General features: G+C 32.2%; 1 protein-coding gene across 5 annotated transcripts in view; it reads left to right on the forward strand.

Annotated features, from left to right (window-relative positions):
- Positions 1-18353, forward strand: part of Ascc3 (activating signal cointegrator 1 complex subunit 3) — a 404873-nt gene that overhangs the window by 219082 nt on the left and 167438 nt on the right. For 4 of the 5 annotated variants that reach the window (XM_047557710.1, XM_047557711.1, XM_047557708.1 and 1 more), the window contains one exon: positions 4469-4603. In XM_047557710.1, the coding sequence (XP_047413666.1) occupies positions 4469-4603 (135 nt within the window). Of the gene's footprint in view, positions 1-4468; positions 4604-13327; positions 13548-18353 lie in introns of those variants that run through there. The other variant, XM_047557712.1, reaches the window with a different exon arrangement.

Below are 18353 nucleotides of genomic sequence, written 5' to 3' on the forward strand. Positions count from 1 at the left end.
CCAGACCCACTTTATCAGAAAGGGTGGTAAGGTAATCTGTATTTTTAACAAGACTGACAGGTGAGTTTGAAGCTTTTTGAAATTTGAGAGCCTTTCCTTTCATAAATATAGTGTTTTACTTACATTATATCCTTTGATCATTAGAGTAATCCTATGATATATTGTAACTCTTCATCTGTGTTCTTGGGGGAAGTAAGACTTGAAGGGATTAAATAATTCATTCTAAATCACACTGCTATTCACTAGTATTTCAAAGCAGAATTTTTGTTCTTTTTCAAATAATATGTTGCTCTTTCCTTTGAATACAATCTGAAACAATTTTTAGTTATTTTCCTGTTCTAATATTTTGAATGATTGTTATCTGATCTTTTTAAATTTTAATGGCCTTATGTGAAGAATACTTTGATAAGTTAGATAACAGGACTAGAATTCAAATTCACATACTGTTTCTGTTAGTCCAGTACTGATTCTGTCATATATTTTTTAAATGAAAGGACTTTTTAAACTAAAAATAAATATGTAAAGTAGTTTTTAAATGCATAATTTAACAATCCTGAAATTTAAAAAATAAAGAAATCTAATTTAAATTCAGCTTCTTGTGGACTTTAATCTCAGCATTTTATTTTAATGACACATGCTCATTTAACTGCTTCTCAGTTACCAAAAGAATTTCCAAGATTGATTTGGAATTATTTCTGCCAAATGAAACAATGCTATTCTGTTAGTTGTAATTTTCATGAGTCTATTTAAATTAATTAACCAAATTAACAAACCATAAAATCAAGTATGTTTATATAGACTCAAATCTTGTAATGACTTCTATTGAAACCTCTAGACAGAAACTTCTTAAAAAGAAAAATAGTTTATTTTAATGAACAAGACATGATAGATTCTTTAATATAAAGAAATTGCTATTTTAAGTTGTAACTAATATTTCTCTTGGCTGCAGAAGAATATAATTTGCAAAGTGTTAAGTTGACAAGTCAGACTGAAATAATTAATGAAGATTTAGGGTCATATTTTATTTTCCCTTATGTTCACTGCATCTTTATTTCAAAAGAATTTACATAATGTAGCATTTGAATTATGGAGACTAGAAATCTGTTCATATTATATTACCCTGACTTATCTGGTAAATGATTTTGAGGCTCTACTAGTTGCATAAAATACCTTAAAATTTTTCTGACTTTTTATAAGTATAGGTAAATTTAAAAATAGATAATTATGGTTTTTTTAAAACATCTTTATAGTGGTGGTTTTATTTTTCTTTTAAACTTATTTTGACTTTGGAGAGGATAAATATATGATGTAATTATTAAATAATTTCACATAATACTTCAGCGATCTCTGTAGTTGTTGATAATTCAGTTTCTTGACGCCACACCACTTCTTACTCAGATGGTTTTAGAAGAGGGCCCAGAAATCTATTTCAATAAGCATCAGCAGTGAAGCTGACGAAGGAGTTCCTGGGTGTCAGTGCAAAAAACCTTGGAAGAGAAAGTACTTCTTTAAGTTAACACCAAAGATACCAAAGTTAAATATTCCAAAAACTACTGTAGCCTCTGTTATGCAACCTGTTCCCTGCTTCTATAACCAAGCCAGGCTGAATATCATAGTTTTTTATTTCCTCCCCCAAAAGTAGTTTACATCTTGGAGCCTTGGAATATTGTATAACTGGTACTCAGTACAGAATTTCTCATAGTAGGTACTACATAAATATCTTAGGATGGATGAATAAAGGAGACCCAGTAGCTTCTTCTTTAGAGTTTCTATGTTATCCTCATTCCATCCTTCCTTTGTTTCAGCTGCAAAATCATATGTTTGTTTTATTTCCCTTCGTATACCGATTTTCATGGAAGGTACCATGTTTTGTATAGACATTTATGTATTTATCCTTTTAGTGGTATTTTACACATACATGGTCAGTAAATATTTGTCAACTAAAAATATTTTGTGCTTATTTAAACCATCATACTAGATTCTCACCTCAGTGATGGTGGGGACCTTATCTCTGTTTTTTACAGTTTTCTTAGGGCTTGGTAGTGACTATGCTCAGAAACATTTGAATGAATAAATAGATGAATAAAATAAGTAACTTTATTTCAGTTCAGGTTTGCTTAAAATATAATGTTGAGGGTTACTGAGGTTTTATAGATAATAAATTTTATTTGTATATGGGAGAAAAAAATCTGCTTTCTCAAACTTGCAGTTGAAATTTTCCTACCTTTTACAAGAGAGAAAATGGTAGATTGTGCATTTCTGAACTGGTGAAGCTTCAACGGGACATTATGGTTAACAGACTTTTCCTTCTTATTTAGTCATAAATAGTTTATATCAGTAATTATGAGACTATAATAATTTAAGCCTAAATGTAGTCTCAACATCCTGTGAGGTAAAGATACTTCATCTGTTCAAACTAGAGAGCTAACAAAATCAGAGTTGTTTTCTTTAGTTGAAAGTAAGGAAACAGAAGACATTTTTAATAAAAGCAGCACTTTCTGAAATAAATTCTATTAGTGTATTCTTTAAAAATATTCTTATGCATTGGGAATGTAGTTCAATGGTAGAGTATCTGCCTTGCATGTTCAGAGGCCTGGGTTCAATCTGTAGCACCAGAAAAAGAAGAAAAGCAGTTGTGCTTGGGGTGTAGCTTAGTGACAGAACTCCCTCAGCACATGCATGGCCCTGGGTTCAATCCCCAGTACTGGAAGGAAAAAAAAAACGTGTGTGTGTGTGTATAAACCCATATACACACACATACTTACATATATATACATACATACTATGTTTCTTTCAAAAATACTATCAGCAACTGGGAGCTCTGATAAAGTGTGAAATCTCAAGCATTTATACCTTTGATCACTGATTAACTTCTGTTAAATTTCTCCAGGTGACCAAAAATGCTTTTATCCCTCCCTTTTTTCTAAATGCTTTGGAGGTTTTTTCTTTGAAGAACTTCTGATTTTCTCCAGATTATCTGCTTATCTTTATATTGAGTGGACACTAAAACAGTATTAGTTATTTAAGCATTCCAGTTTTATAAATGATTGTTATGAGATTTTACTCCAGTGTGAATTTTAGTCAGCATCACATATGTTGGAACATTTTCTTTGATAATTTATAGATTGTATTAGCTTTCCATTGCTGTCACAAAATACTTAAGATAATCAACTTAAAAATAGTAAAGGTTTATTTTAGCTCATGATGTCAGAAATTTCTTTCCATGTTCAGAAGGCCCCATTGCTTTGGGCCTGTGGTAAGGCAGAACATTATGGTGGGGATCACATGATAGAATAAACTGCTGACTTCATGGTGACAGGAAGCAACAAGAGAGAGAGAGTTAAGAGACCAGCTTTGACCCATTTGAAATCATGCCCTCAGTGACCTACCGTATTAGTCCCTACCTCTTAAAGTTTCCACCACTTCCTAATATTGCCAAGCAGGACTCTAAGCCTTTAACACATGGGTGTTAGGGGACATTTAAGATCCAAAACATAGTTTTCCACCCATGGCCCCCAAGGGCTTATGTCCATGTCACCATGCAAAATGCATTCCACCTTCAATAGTTCCTTGAATTTTAACCATTCTAGCATTGCTCAAAAATTCAAGTTCAAAGTCCTCAGAGTCTCAAGACAAACTCAAACCTTGTGTCCTTAATAAAAATAAAAATAAAAAAGATTACATACTTCTAAAATAACAATGGCACAGGGTACATATTCTCATTCTAAAAGGTAGGAATAGGAAAATAATAATGAGTGGTCAGATAAAAAAAATACTGAAATGCAACATGGCAAACATTAAATCCTAGGTCTCTATGTCTGGCAACTGGTGCACCCTGTGATAGGATGTGGGCTCCCAGGGACTCAGGCAGCTGGAACCCCTCAGCTTGCTAGTTACAGCCCACATGGCTACATTTTCAGGCTGACCTTGCATGCTGCCTGTAGCTTCCCTTTGCAGTGACACCTAGGCAGAGTGTAAATTCACCTAAAGAGAATAAACTGAAGAAGCCATTAGCAGTATGTATTTGCTGCCTATGGGTATGTACCTCCTCTCCTCTCTGTTCCTTTTATTACCTCCACCTCCCCCACAATAACCTCACTACTATGATAAAAATAACTTTGCTTTTTTATTTGGTCAGATTGTTTTTTCAAATTTATATGATATGAAAAAAACATGATGAATGATGTCTTCAGAAAAGAAATGCACAAATTAAACACATTTTATATAAACCATTCATTAGCATATAAACCAATTGATAGGCCAGTAATAAAACCATGTTAAGAATTTTTGTTTAACCTGCGTTTATCCTATATATACTTTGATCTAAAATATGACAATGTGGGATAATTCATAAATTGGAATTTGTTTTGAAAGATTAATCATCATTCATACAAGATGATTTTCAGGTGGTATTGAGCTATAATTTGATGAACTGGAATATTAAATAATCTAGTTTCCTTTATTTTAGGTTATGGTGTTTGTACATGCTCGAAATGCCACTGTAAGAACAGCTATGTCTCTGATAGAAAGAGCAAAAAATTGTGGCCAGATATTCTGCTTTCTACCTACCCAAGGACCTGAGTATGGACATGCAGAAAAACAGGTAGGATACAAATTATAGCAAGAGATAAAGAACTAAAGCAAATAATGTGCCACAAATACCTGGTATTTTACATATGAAATATGTAAAGTATTTACATATTTACCATCTACAAATTATAAGACATTAATTTTACAAATTTATTGACTTTTTTCTTGACTAAATGATCTTCTGAAAGGAGCCACTACATGATGTATTCACTTATCACGCCTATCTATATGATTTTAATGGAGTACTTACTTTAAATTATAGTTAAATGTGAAATGCAGTTAAATGTCATAAAACGTTATCTAATGGGTTCATTTTTGTTCTTTTAAATAATTTATTAACATTCATAAAATAATTTTTCAGTTTTAACTTCTGAGGTTAGTATTGATAGATATAACCTAAATAAACAAAAGGTCTTAAAAAAAAATGTAAAGGAATCCTGAGGCAAAAAAGTTTGAAAACATGACCTTAGTAATTGTTGTATGCTCAAAGGACTAATGGGATCACCTGCATCCTAGTTAGAAAATCAGATCCTCAGACTCATCTCAGGCTTATCAAATAAGAATTTGCATTTCAAACTGATTTGCAGGTGACTTTATGCACATTAGTTTATAAACTGTTCTAAGTAGTTTGAGTATTGGTCCTATCTTTAAATTTATAGATTTTATTTAATTATGTCAGTTTAATAATTTAGATCAAGATTGGACAAACTATGACCTGAGGGCCATGGGTGACCATCTACTTTTGTCATTAATGTTTTTTAAGGAAATAGCCAAATTCATTCTTTTAATTATCTGTGACTGCTTTCTTGGACCATAGGGGAAGAATTGAGTAGTTGTGACAGAGACTACAAGTTACTCTCTGTTCCTTTGCAGAAAAGATGTGCTGATTCTAATTTAAAAATATGAAAATAAATTTTAAATTTAAAAATCCTTTGGCATAAATGATAGTAATTTCAAAATTTCTATATTTATAACAAAAGATTTAATTGATCATTTACTGAATAACTTCCAGTTGTCAGCTCTTGTACTTTATTAAACTTCACATTTTTGTCTTAATAAAATATAATTTTCATGACTGCACTGTAAGTTTTATTTTACAATTTCATGTTGACATTTTGAATTCTTAAGCCAATGCCAGTTGTTTTGAACATCAGATTCTCTCAATTTAGAATCATGAAATTTATTTTCTTCATTTTATTCACTTTATAAAATTTTTTATTTTCATTATATTGCTTTGTATCCTTCTGATTGTTTGTTATCATGAACTTATTAGTTTTCAAAAAGTCAACAACAAATTTGGTATTTTAAATTTTGTGTTTTTTTCTTTAGAAATAAAAAGCAGCTCTGTTGTGTTTAAAAGCCAAGCTTTGAGAGCCACCTTGTGGATTTCTTGTTACTGCATACCTCTTAGTTCTGAGAGCTATTGGTATTCTGTATAATTCATGTTTATTTTTAATTGTTGTAATAATACTTATTGAATGTTTTCATTACTTTATATAGTTAATTCAATCCTCACAACAACCGATGGTGGAGATTGGTTCTGTTATTCCTTGATTATGACATATCTGTAATTCAAACATACATGAAGTTTATTCTACGGCATCTTATTATAATTATATAGAAACATTTTTAGGTTATGTTTATTTAAGGCAGTGTCATCAGACACAAATTCATAGATCACTATGCTGAAAAAGATATAATAGAAGAAATGGAAAGTTTTAATACAGTTGGAGTAGACTCGAAAATACCTATTCATTGTTGTTATACCTTTTGCGTAATTTCATTATATTTGGTTTTTATCCTAATTCAACTGTTACTGGACTTTTAAAAATAAGAATGAATTCCTAACACATTTGTTGAATACATGTTTTCCAGAAGCATTGTCCTATTCACCATTATAATCCCATCTCTTCATGTACTGTTTTTCTGATAGTAGGAACCCCCAAATAAATTTTTTTCCTTGCTTTTATTCTTCTAAGGCAGACATTATAATAGGTGCTTTCATTTTAACTTTCTCATATGATCTGTACTATTATTCTAACCTTTAAAGATCCTTATCTCCATTTTATAAAGAAACTAAAACAGGGAGAGTAATTTTCCCAGACACTTCCATCTAAGAAGTAGTAGTTCATGATTTGAACCAATATGACTCCAAAGTCCACCCTTTTCACTTTACTGTGTTCTACTTATTCAAAAGCAAAAAAAGTTTTGTCCATTGTGGGACTTCCTAAAGTCTTGAGGGTGTTGAGTTGTTGTGTTTTCTTTTCTTTTTTAATAAAATCGAATATTTCTTAAACCTAACTATATCCCTCACTTCTGCTAAAGAGAAATTTTAAAAAGTGAATCCCTTCACAGCATATATTGTAACAAGATAAAATAATCTTGCAAAGTGTAGTGGTGCACATTTGTAATCCTAGCTGTTTAGAAGCCTGAGGCATGAAGATCCCAAGTTCAAGGTCAGGCTGGGCAACTTAGGGAAACCCTGTCTAAAAAGGGCTTTGGTTGTAGCTCAGTGGCAGAACACTTACCTCCTGGGTTCATTCCTCCATATTGCAAAAAATGTGTGTATGTGTGTGTGTGTGTGTGTGTGTGTGTGTGTGTGAGAGAGAGAGAGAGAGAGAGAGAGAGAGAGAGAGAGAGAGAATCTTTCTGAATGTTTTCTCAGAGTTCCAGAATTTATTTATTTTTTATTGGTAGTCATGTTAACTTTCTAACAATTCCAAGGAAGTTATTATTGCAATGGTAAGAGATATTTCTTCTCACAGTTTTGAAAAGTGGGAAAGTAAGCATTCAGAACATTAATATGAAATTACAGGTATATCTGAAGTATAGTACATAGAAATTTAGCCTCATGATTTCTGTTAATGGAAATACAGCTAAATTCCTACTGTGCCACACTGATACTTTACCCCCGAGTATTTAATGTACCATCTCAATTCCTGACTTACCAAGTAAGACCTTTAAAAGCACTTTTTAATAGTTTTATTTAATGCAATATAACCTTGTTTAAAAAATAAAACTCCTCTAAGAAACCCTCCTTTTTTCTTCTCATTCTCTATCTCTCAAGATTCCTCTTACTATTCTCATCTTTATTATAAAAGTCACCTCTATGAGAAAAATCACCTCTATTTTCAAATTGTCCACTGAACCAAGAAGGCAAGGAAAGAAAAGTAAAAAGTAAAGGGCCCCAAGAGTAGCTTACAAGATCCATATGGAACTCAAGTTTTCCCCTGGGAAGGGAGTATCTCATGAGTTCCAAGTGAGACCCAAAACAAGAAGGCACAATGATTGAAAAACTGATGTGACTTTACCTCTAGAAGCTATATGACCTCAGACATCTAAACATTTATGAAACGTACTCCATTAATGATAATTGAGTATTTACTACCTATTCTAGTGGGAGGTTTTATAAAAAACAAATGGGATGGCTTTGAAATTATTTTGGAAACTGACTGCAAATGATAAGGCTTTATCATATTGTAGATGTCTATTTTTAGAAAACATTGATAATGAAATTTTAAGTTTGTGAAAAGATAATGAACAATATGGATTCAGTTTTCCTAATTTACCCTGCATAGTCTTACTTTTTTACCATCCCTCACAAAGATACTGACTCAAGCAATGACTATGTAAAACAGAACATACCTCAAGCAATAGTAGCAGCTTATATTTGTAAATGTGTCAATAGGATGCAGATATTTTTATCATTGAGTCATTGTTTTCAATTATAATTTTCATTTTCAGTTAAATGGGTATTTCTGTTAGAATCTTCATATTCTTTTTCACTGAAGGTATTTGTCAAATTTATATTGTTTCCCTTTAGGGACAAAATTTTAAATAGTCTTTAAGAATTCTATTATTGTATCTAGTATTCTCACTCATCTCTGTACCTAGTTCCTCTGACTCATGGGCACTGAGTACATATATCAATGATATTGAGAGTTTAAGATACAAAAGATCTGACATGAAATAAGCCTAATGAATGTAGTTACTGGGAGTATCTATTGAACAAGGTAAAACGATAAATACCTGCAAGCTACCTTGAAGTACAGTTTTATGACTTTTTATTATCTAAATTTGCCAATAATCTTAATTTCATAAATTCAGCATAGTTTTTACCTAAGTTGATGGGAACTAACTTGATGGAACTTTGATACATGTTATGTGACACTTCATGCTAATAATAGCTTTTTCTTTTTCTGCTTCAACAACTTCAGAGAGTCACCAAGACCAAATATAATTAGAATATCCTCTTTCTGGAGTAGATGATTTCTATTTTCTAAAGATAGTAGCAAGGATGTGGGATAGTTCACTTTATCTTATTTTTTACTTTACATCCAAAATATTCTCAGAGTTTGTTCTTTCCTTTAGCCCCATATCCCACCAACCTCATTTCATCTTGGAGGCTAATATAGTAATTCTGCTGTTTCAAATATTTGTCAAAGAAAATTAGTAATAAATATCACTGACTATGTACTTGAATCTTTGGAAACGTGACTTTTCAGTTTTCAGTGGCATAAAACCTAAACTCTAGGGAAACCTGAGTTTTAATTTTGATTTAAAAACTCTAATGTAGCTTTTTGAACTTCCTTAATCCACAGTCTCTTGACATAAAAAGTGACTATGATAACTAATAAGATTTTTATAATAAAAAAATAATGTAATATGTTTCTCACCTGACACACAGAACACATTCTATAATGTTATCTATGACCTTTGAAAGTACACAATATAAAAAAATAACAGGTTTAAAGAATGTGACTCACCACATTTAAATTTAAAACTTTGGAGCAACAAAAATAGTAATGAATTATAAAAGGCAGCAAACAGGTTGGTAGAAATATTGGTTACAACTATAATAAATTAGCTAATATCAACATCTTAATATGTATACTTATTTAATTTAATAACTAAGAAATATAGCCGCCAGTGCAGGAAAAAGAAAAAATAAAATGGGTAAACAAAATTTGGATAAAATTAGATGAAATAGGTTTTAAAATATTGTATATTCTTAACCCAAATAAATCATCAAAAACTAAACATTTTAATGTTCAGTTCTGAAGATAATTTGAGGATTTGGCATACTACAAGATTTTCTATGGTATTTGAACAGTTCAATCCTGTTAAAAAACATTTTGGTTTTAAAGAAGAGAGTAAGAATGGGATTTTATCCTTATTTCTTCTATTACTTGTAAGTAAATTATATCAGCTTTCATTCATGTGCTTTAAAATGTATTTTAAATGCATAAAATAGATTTCTTTTGATAAATTCATACATCTTGTGTAGGAACCATACTGCTTTGGGGGGAAAAGTGTGTTCATTGCAATAGTTGAAAATAAATGTGCAGGGGAACACATCCAAATTAAATAAATAATGTTATAAATTCCTAGAGATACAGAAATTTGTAATGATAAAATATGAAGTTCAAAATCACATTTCAATTTGATTTTTAGAATTTTTATTTTAGTATTTATTTATGATAGCCAAATGAATAAAGAAAGTGAAATTGTAGATGAAATTTATCATTTGCCAACCAACATGCTCTCTGGAATGCTAACTTGTTTCTATGTTATTGTACTATAGTAATAATCAGGACAGCCCATGTGGGAACCAACACCACCTTTCAGGGGATATATCATGGAACAGAGCACATAGTACTTCCTTTCTCCTAAATTAAAGTGAATAATTAGCATAGTGAGATTGACATATGATAATTGGTTATGGGGATTAGGCTATCTGTGTCATTATGAATAACTTTATACACATAAACCACAAACTGTTTTTGCTGGTGGTCACTCAGCAAATATTTACTGAGTATAAAGTAGTTACCAGATCAATAGGTGTCAAGATGAATAGACTCTGCTGACAATCTCTTATAGTGGATTGAGGAAGACATGCAGTTGATCAATCAAAATTCAGTAAAAAAAAAAAAAATGCTCTAGATACAGTTTAAATACAAAAGAATTTTGTATAAGAAATTAGGTGCTTGCTAGAAATTCAGGACTACCACTAGAACTTTGGAATTTAAGAATTAGTCACCATGATGTTGATCAGCAGTTAAAAAGCCACAGCTGTGTCTACAGACAATTTCCAACATTCAAGAACACAGAACATAGTGGTGTTCCATTATAACTTTCAACCCTCATATCTCTAAGATCTTGCTTGCCAAAAAATGACAATAGCAGGGAGTAGGTTATTTTTTTACTTCTGTAATTCAACTCTTTTATGAATGCTTTTAATTAGCAGAACAGACATTTTTGTATCAAGTACTCTGACTAAAAGAGATCTGGAAAACATCTTTTTTGCCTTCCTGTCCATGCAATACAGGAAGATTCACTGGAGAGGTGAGAGATTTTGTATGCTATTTAACATTCTTTGCTTTAATTAGTCATGGAAATGTTTTTAGAAAGAAAAGTAGCTGTCTCTTTACTCTTAAAGACAGGATTCGGGAAGGACAGAGTTTAAATTACTAATTAAATAACTTACCTTACTTGCATTTATGATAATAAAGAAGAATAAAGTGCTAAGAAAAGTAAATTTGTGGGATTTGATCTAGACTTATGGTGGTAAAGGGTGGTGTTTGTTCAAAAACAATGTGACATGTATGCTCACATCTAAAAGGGATGGAAAAAGCAAGGAGGGCAGACAAGTATGGAAAGAAAAATTCCTAACATCAGAAAATAATTGAAAGAAATAGGGCAAAATAAATTTAAAACAACTAAAATGTAGAGTATGATGGCAGATGATAGCTGTGTGTCATAAGATGAACCTAATGTAGTAAGCAAGGACTAGATTATGAGGGCCATGTAAGTCATGTTCCAGATTTAGTATTTTATTTCAGAATAGTAGGTAGGTAATGTTTAGAACAGTTGGAAGAAAGACTTGACTTGAACCGTATTTGCTTTTTAAGAAGACCACTATAGGGCCTAGGGATGTAGCTCAGTGGAAGAGCACTTGCCCACATGCATAAAGCCCTGGTTCAATTTCTAGCACCCTAAAAAGTAAATTAATAAATAAATTAAATAAAAATAAGGAAGTATCACTGTACATAGTCTGGACAAGAGGAGATGGAAAGACCAATTAGAGATGTGAATTCATGGAGGAGCATTTGGGAAATATTGATAGAACTTGGTCTTTGAATTTACTGAGTTTGAGATACCTGTGTACTTAGAAATGTTAAATAACTATGTGGGTGGATACAAGTCTTATATATCAGAAGAGCATTCTGTGGAGAGAGGAAAACATGGGAGCAGTGATAAAAGATACCAGGACCAATTCTTAAGAACGCTAATATTTAAAGATTAAATATGGGAAGATGAGCCAGAAAGGGACTCTTCAAAACATTAGGGTAAACCCAAGCGAGTTTAATGTTATAGAGGCAAAGGAAAAATGTTTCAAAGAGAAGAAAGAGATCATCTATATGGAGTCCTGCTGTGAATGACCAATGCTAAATACTATGGGGGTAGTGGTTTAACAGATCATTGGATGCCCAATACCTGTTTTCATACTATGTATGAGAATCGGAATCTCTGAAACTAGATCCCTAAAATGTTTAACATGATTGTCCAAAATTTGGATCATAACCTGACTTAGAACAACTGGTTTAGATGATCTGGTGAACAGATGACTAATGAACCTTATCCTACAGGATAGGAAGCATGATGGGTTTCCTTCTCATAGCCTCAGGAGTAACAGCATTGAAGACCTTGGTTCTCTTGACTTGTCTCAAAGACAAGGTTTAAAGTATAATAAGAAAGGGGAAAAGGTGATAACATATTGCATTCCCTACATCTTTAAACTCCTTTGTCAAAAGAGAAACCAGATATTGTTTTATGTGAATAATACTAGCAGGTTTTTTAGTAATAACTCAAGTCCACTGGCTCAAGCTGATTAACTTTATAAGCATTACATGACTAAAATATCACTTAAAAAGATTATTTTTAAATTATTTTCCTGACATTGATAAGGTATAATGACTAATGATTATGGGAAACGAATGGTATCACTTGAGAGACAATATTTACCTCTTTCTGACTAGATTTTGGTTTTTAATAACTGCAGTTAATTTATTCCTTCCTTTCAGTTTAATAGACTTGATTCATATTAAAGCATACCTTATCGAGATAAATTACCTCAGAAGGCTTACAAAAGTTACCATGGATTATTGATTACATTGTAGCATGCTGTTTCATTAGGGGTTTGTATCTGAACTAAAGTTTTTGTGTTGATTCTATATATTTTTTGGTATTATGGGTTATTTTTTATGTCTGATTTCCTTTAATATCCTCAACTACTTGCTTTTATTCATTTGTAAAAATCATGTTGCTTACTGTATTTGTTCTAGTTTGTAAGTCAACTTTGGGAAGTGGTTACATTTTAACCTTACTTTTAAAGGCACTGGTACTGATTTTTCATCTCACCAGTAGGAAAAAGATATATAAATTCATGGAAGGAAGTTCTGCATGCTTTCACTGAGGGAAAAGAATATAGTGCCCTTTGTGTGCTGATGCATTATCTTAGCAGTTGCCCATTCCATTCTAATTTCACTGACTTATAAAACCCTATGTGGGAATTCACTTGTGAGAGTGGAAATCAAGCTTAGACAATTCTTTTATGCTGAATTTCCATGTGTAGAAATACTTTATCTAGTAAGCATAGTATTGGATCTCAGATGTCTTCCTGGAGAATCCAGTGTGTATTTAAAGAATGTGAACAAGATAAATTATGTCTCTGCAGCTATTCAGAGGATAAAAATGCTGGGCTTCACATAGCGCTGTCTGGCGCTGGATATCCAGGTGAAAGAAGCAGTGATGATTGTGAAACTCCACAGAGCAGCCTTCATCTTGTAACAAACAAGTTTAGCTCATGGGTCTTAATCATTTCTTCCCCATTCATTTCTCCAAGTGCAACCTCTGGTTAAAGGCTTCCTATTTTCTTATGAGGAAAGATTTTGTAAAATGACTATTGTGTTCATTTACATGTGTGCTTATGTGTGTGTTAGTGTAAATAAATTGAATCATGTTAGATACACATTTTGTCCTATTTTTTCTTATTTAATAATATATCACAGAGATCTTAAATCAACATAAAAGATTGTTTCATTCTTTTATCAGCTGCATAGAATAACACAATGTGAGTATTAAAAGAATTCATTTACCCTGTCCTATATTGATTAATACTTTTGATGTTTCCAATTGTCTTTGTTAACAGTGCTACAGTAAACATTCTTTCTCATACTTTTGGCATTTATAGTTGTATACACTGGGAAAATTCCTATCAGTGGAATTTATCCATAATGCAGTCATGCGTTTGAAATTTTGGTGAATGATCATAAATTGCCCACCACAGAGATTGTTTCCATGTACATGTCCTCAAACATTTCCTTCTATTCATATAACTTTGCCAACACTGAACAATAACAGGTTTATAAGTTTGTAACAGCTTAATAGAGAAAAATTGTATTTTGTTATTATTTTGACTTGCATTTCTTTAATTATGAGTGTAGAAAGGCATTTCCTATATTGATCATTTGTATTTCTTTTTCTGTAAATTGTTTATTCGTGTCCTTGGTTCATTGTATATTAAATTACATGCAACTGTATATATTATGGAAATTTTTCTCTAGTTGACCTTTAATTTTTATTGTTTGTTTATGTTATTTCTAACAGTGTAGAAACTCTGTATATCCATTTATGTTCTCTAGGTTTTATGTTTTATGTACAAAGCCCATACCTACTTCATCCATGATTTCTTAGGGTGCTTTTTAAATTTTTTATTTTATTTTTACTATTGAATCCTTGATCTATCTGGAACTTACTCCAGATTGTAATGAGCCCATAATCTCTTTCCAAATATATCCTGTCTTTTTTCCTTTTGATTTTAAAACTTAATGTGGAAAATACTCATTTAACTGAGTCAATTTCTGTGTCATTCATCCTACTGTTTCTTCCTTTCTATCAGGTACTAAGCAATACAAATACATCATAATGCCATTGTCGTAAGTGACAGTATCATAAATGTTGTTAAATGTGGGGTTTTAACTTTTTCCATCTGCTTCTATTGTAAACAAACCCTATTTTAAAATCATTTATTAGTCTCTCTTAGAAGTCTAGAAATTATCCAATGCTCACACTTTGTCTTAAATTTCTTTATATTCCTAGGATCTAGTATATGATAAATGTGTTTCTATTTAAATGACCTTTTCTTTGATTCTTTAAAGCGCATTTTTCTTAGTCACTATTGTGTTTCATAAATGTTTTATGAAGTACTTTTCTTAAAAATATAAATAATTTAATGCAATAATGAATATGAGGGTGTTTAGCATAAAATAGTCTCTTATACGGTCAATCATATTGTATGGTCGTAGTGCATAGATGGATCAAAATATTACCACAGATATCTTTCTATAAAAACTGATCCTTAAGGACTGGGAAGGTAGCTCAGTTGGTAGAGTACTTGCCTTATAAGCACAAGGCCCTGGGTTCAATCCCCCACACTACAAAAAAAAAAACCTAATCCAAACATTTTGGGGCCTTAAAATAATTTGAGCTGGGCACAGTGGCACATGCCTATAAGCCCAGCCATTCAGGAGGCTGAGGCAGGAGGATCACAAGTTCAAAGCCAGCCTTAGCAAAAGCAAGGTAGGTACTAAGTAAGCAACTCAGTGAGATCCTGTCTCTAAATAAAATATAAAATAGGGCTGGGGTTGTGACTCTGTGTCCGAGTGCCCCTGAATTCAATCCCTGATACCCCGCAAATGATAATAATAATTTGAGAAGGTGATATATAGGTACATTCAAAGGCATGGAAAGATGTTTAATATCATTAACTATTAGCAAAATGCAGATTAAAACCATGATATGTTACTACCACACAGGTTATGTTGGCTAAAATAAAAAATAATAACATTGTCAAGTGCAGGCAAACATGGAAAGCAACTGGAACTCTTGTTTATTGCTGATGTAATAAATGAGCCACTCTATAAATGGTTTATCTGTTTGATAAAGTTAAACATAACATTTGCCATATGACCCATCTGCTCCATTACTAGTAATTACATTTAAACATGGAACATTCACATACATACACACAAACACACACACAAATGTGTCTCAGTGTTTATAGAGAATCTATTTACAATTACCCAAACTGTAAACTGTTAAATTACCCAGTGTCATTAAGTGAGAGATCATATTAAGGAACTGATATGCCCATTGATACCATTAAGTACCATTTGGCATTGTAAATGAATGAACTATTAATATGTGCAACAACTTGGATGACTTAAAGACATGAAGCTAGGTGAAAGAAACCAGTCCAAAAAGTATATATAGTGTTTGATTCAGTATATCATACTGTAACATTCTTGAAGTGACAGAACTGTAAGGATGAAGAACAGATCAGTGGTTACCACAGATTGTAAGTACAGAGTGCTTCTTTAAAGAAATGGCACAAAGGAGTTTTTTATCCTGTTTTTTATCCTGATAATGGTAGTAATTACACATATTGATGCATATGTTATAATTCATAGGACTGTACACCAAAAGTGGAAAAATAATCAACTTTGCAGATAATTTTAAAATATCTTTAGTTGTTGATGGATCTTTATTATTATTTATTTATACGCAGTGTTGAGAATCAAACCCAGTGCCTCACACATGCTAGGCGAATACTCTACCACTGAGCCACAACCCCAGCCACCAGATGATAATTTTTTAAATAATATTTTAAACATGCATATCCTTGGACTTCTTCCCCAAAGACTGCAGTTCATTTGTACTGTGAGGTATGCCAGACCAAAAATGAAAAATTCAGATTCAAATATTAATAATAAACAACCTAGACTTATTTTAAGAATGTTGTCACACCAGCTCTCAATTGATTAAAAAAAAAAAGTCCAGAATACATAGGAATATAGATAAGAGAAGTGTCCTTTATGTATCTCCCAGCTCCTCACAGAGACCAGAGCTGTATACCCTGTGGGTTCATCGTACAACTCGGCTAGTTGGAGTAGAAGGTGCTGTATGAGCACTCCAGATCCACTGACACCTTCTGAGAAAATTCTTGCTGCAGTTACATCCTTCCAATGTTTATTTATTTTTTCCTGTGCCCCAGCAGTCTTCACCAAGTTCTACATCAACTGGGGTTTATCCAAGGAATCTAGATTTAATATAACACATATATTAATGTATTCCAATGCAGAGGATTCAGGCATCAGACCTGACTTTACCTGAAATAAACAGCAACTCACCAGTATGGTTTGTACAGAACATCTCCAAACAAATTTTCTTTCCTCTTTGAGCTCTTGAGTGGCTGTTCTTGAATATTAGAAATTAAACAGGTGAAGCACCTTATCTTTGACTTCTGAAGGAAGTCTATTCTTAGCAAATACTCCACAACATACTTTATCCCAAAGTCTTCCATTATTCATAAGAACTGATTTTAAGAATATTGACCATAATATTATTGCTTGTCTAAAGTCTGATTTAGTTAGTGTAGTTGGTTGTAACGTGTGTTATCAAATGATTTCTAAGGCTGACCACACTGTACCAAAATAAAACCAGAATATGCTTCCATTCAATTTGAAAGGGGACAGTCTTTGTTAAGTATGTGTGTGTTTTGTTTTGAATTTCAGGCTTAAAATGTTCAAGTTGTCATTTATTTAGCTGGCCACTAGATGGTGCGGTTTGCTAAAATTTTACCCTACCTTCGTTTTAGAATTGAAACTGATTTTATGGAGTGTGATTTTCTTAGAGTGTTTTCTTGATTATTATTATTAACTTAGAAGTTTAAAATTATAAAGAACATGAGAGATAGGTTATCAGTGTGGCATAGTCTGGGCTAGAACCCCTTTCTTACTGAAATCTCATTTCCTGCCAATACAGTGTTTCTTATATGACAATATGGGGAAAAGTGTTCATAAAGTTCTTATTGTTGATAATGAGATTTCTCAGAATAATAACTAGCACATAGCATGATATCCAAAAGAAGCTTTGTCTATATAAACACTTTTAAAGATGTTAATCTGAAGTCTTTAATTTTGAAAATATATTTTCTCTAATATATATATAGTGAGTCTTCAGATCTTCTGCTATAGCACTATACAAATTGCACATAAGGGTACCAAATCCCATATCTGAGCTCAGACAGGCCAAAAGAACAGATAGCAGAAATGAAATCAGTACATGCAGAGTAATTGTAAAGTTGAGGATCCAAGACGGGTGGTCAGTACCTTCCCATAAAAGCTCACCATAATCACAGCTGTAAGTGAACAGTATTGGATTTATTGATTCATCACAATGACCAAAACCATGGGGACCAATGGAGGCATCTCAGTAAGAGGAGCAAGTCTTCTAGGCAATGGGTTTGGAACAGAAAGTATGTGTGATTTGTCAGAAAAGAGAATCCAGGAAAAGGCACACCGTGGTGGATAGTGTAGGTAAATGAGGTTAAATTATTGGAATTGAGTTTTTAGGATATTGTATTGTAAGGACTCTGGCCTTTACTCATAGGGAGTTGGGACACAGGTTTTTGCTTATTTTTAAAAACAGTATTTTTGGAAGGATAATAAAAAGGTAATACTGATTAATTGCAAGAAAGGACAGCTGAATAAAGGAGATACTTGCTTTTTACTTCATTCCTTTGAATTTTGTATCATGTTCTGGAATTACCTACTTTTAAGATAGATTTTAAAAAACATGATTTTTGTATAAAGCATTATATACTAAGATTTAGTCACACCCTCAGATACTTAAACATTATT

Source organism: Sciurus carolinensis, chromosome 7 (genome assembly GCF_902686445.1).
Source record: "Sciurus carolinensis chromosome 7, mSciCar1.2, whole genome shotgun sequence".
Taxonomy (NCBI): domain Eukaryota; kingdom Metazoa; phylum Chordata; class Mammalia; order Rodentia; family Sciuridae; genus Sciurus; species Sciurus carolinensis.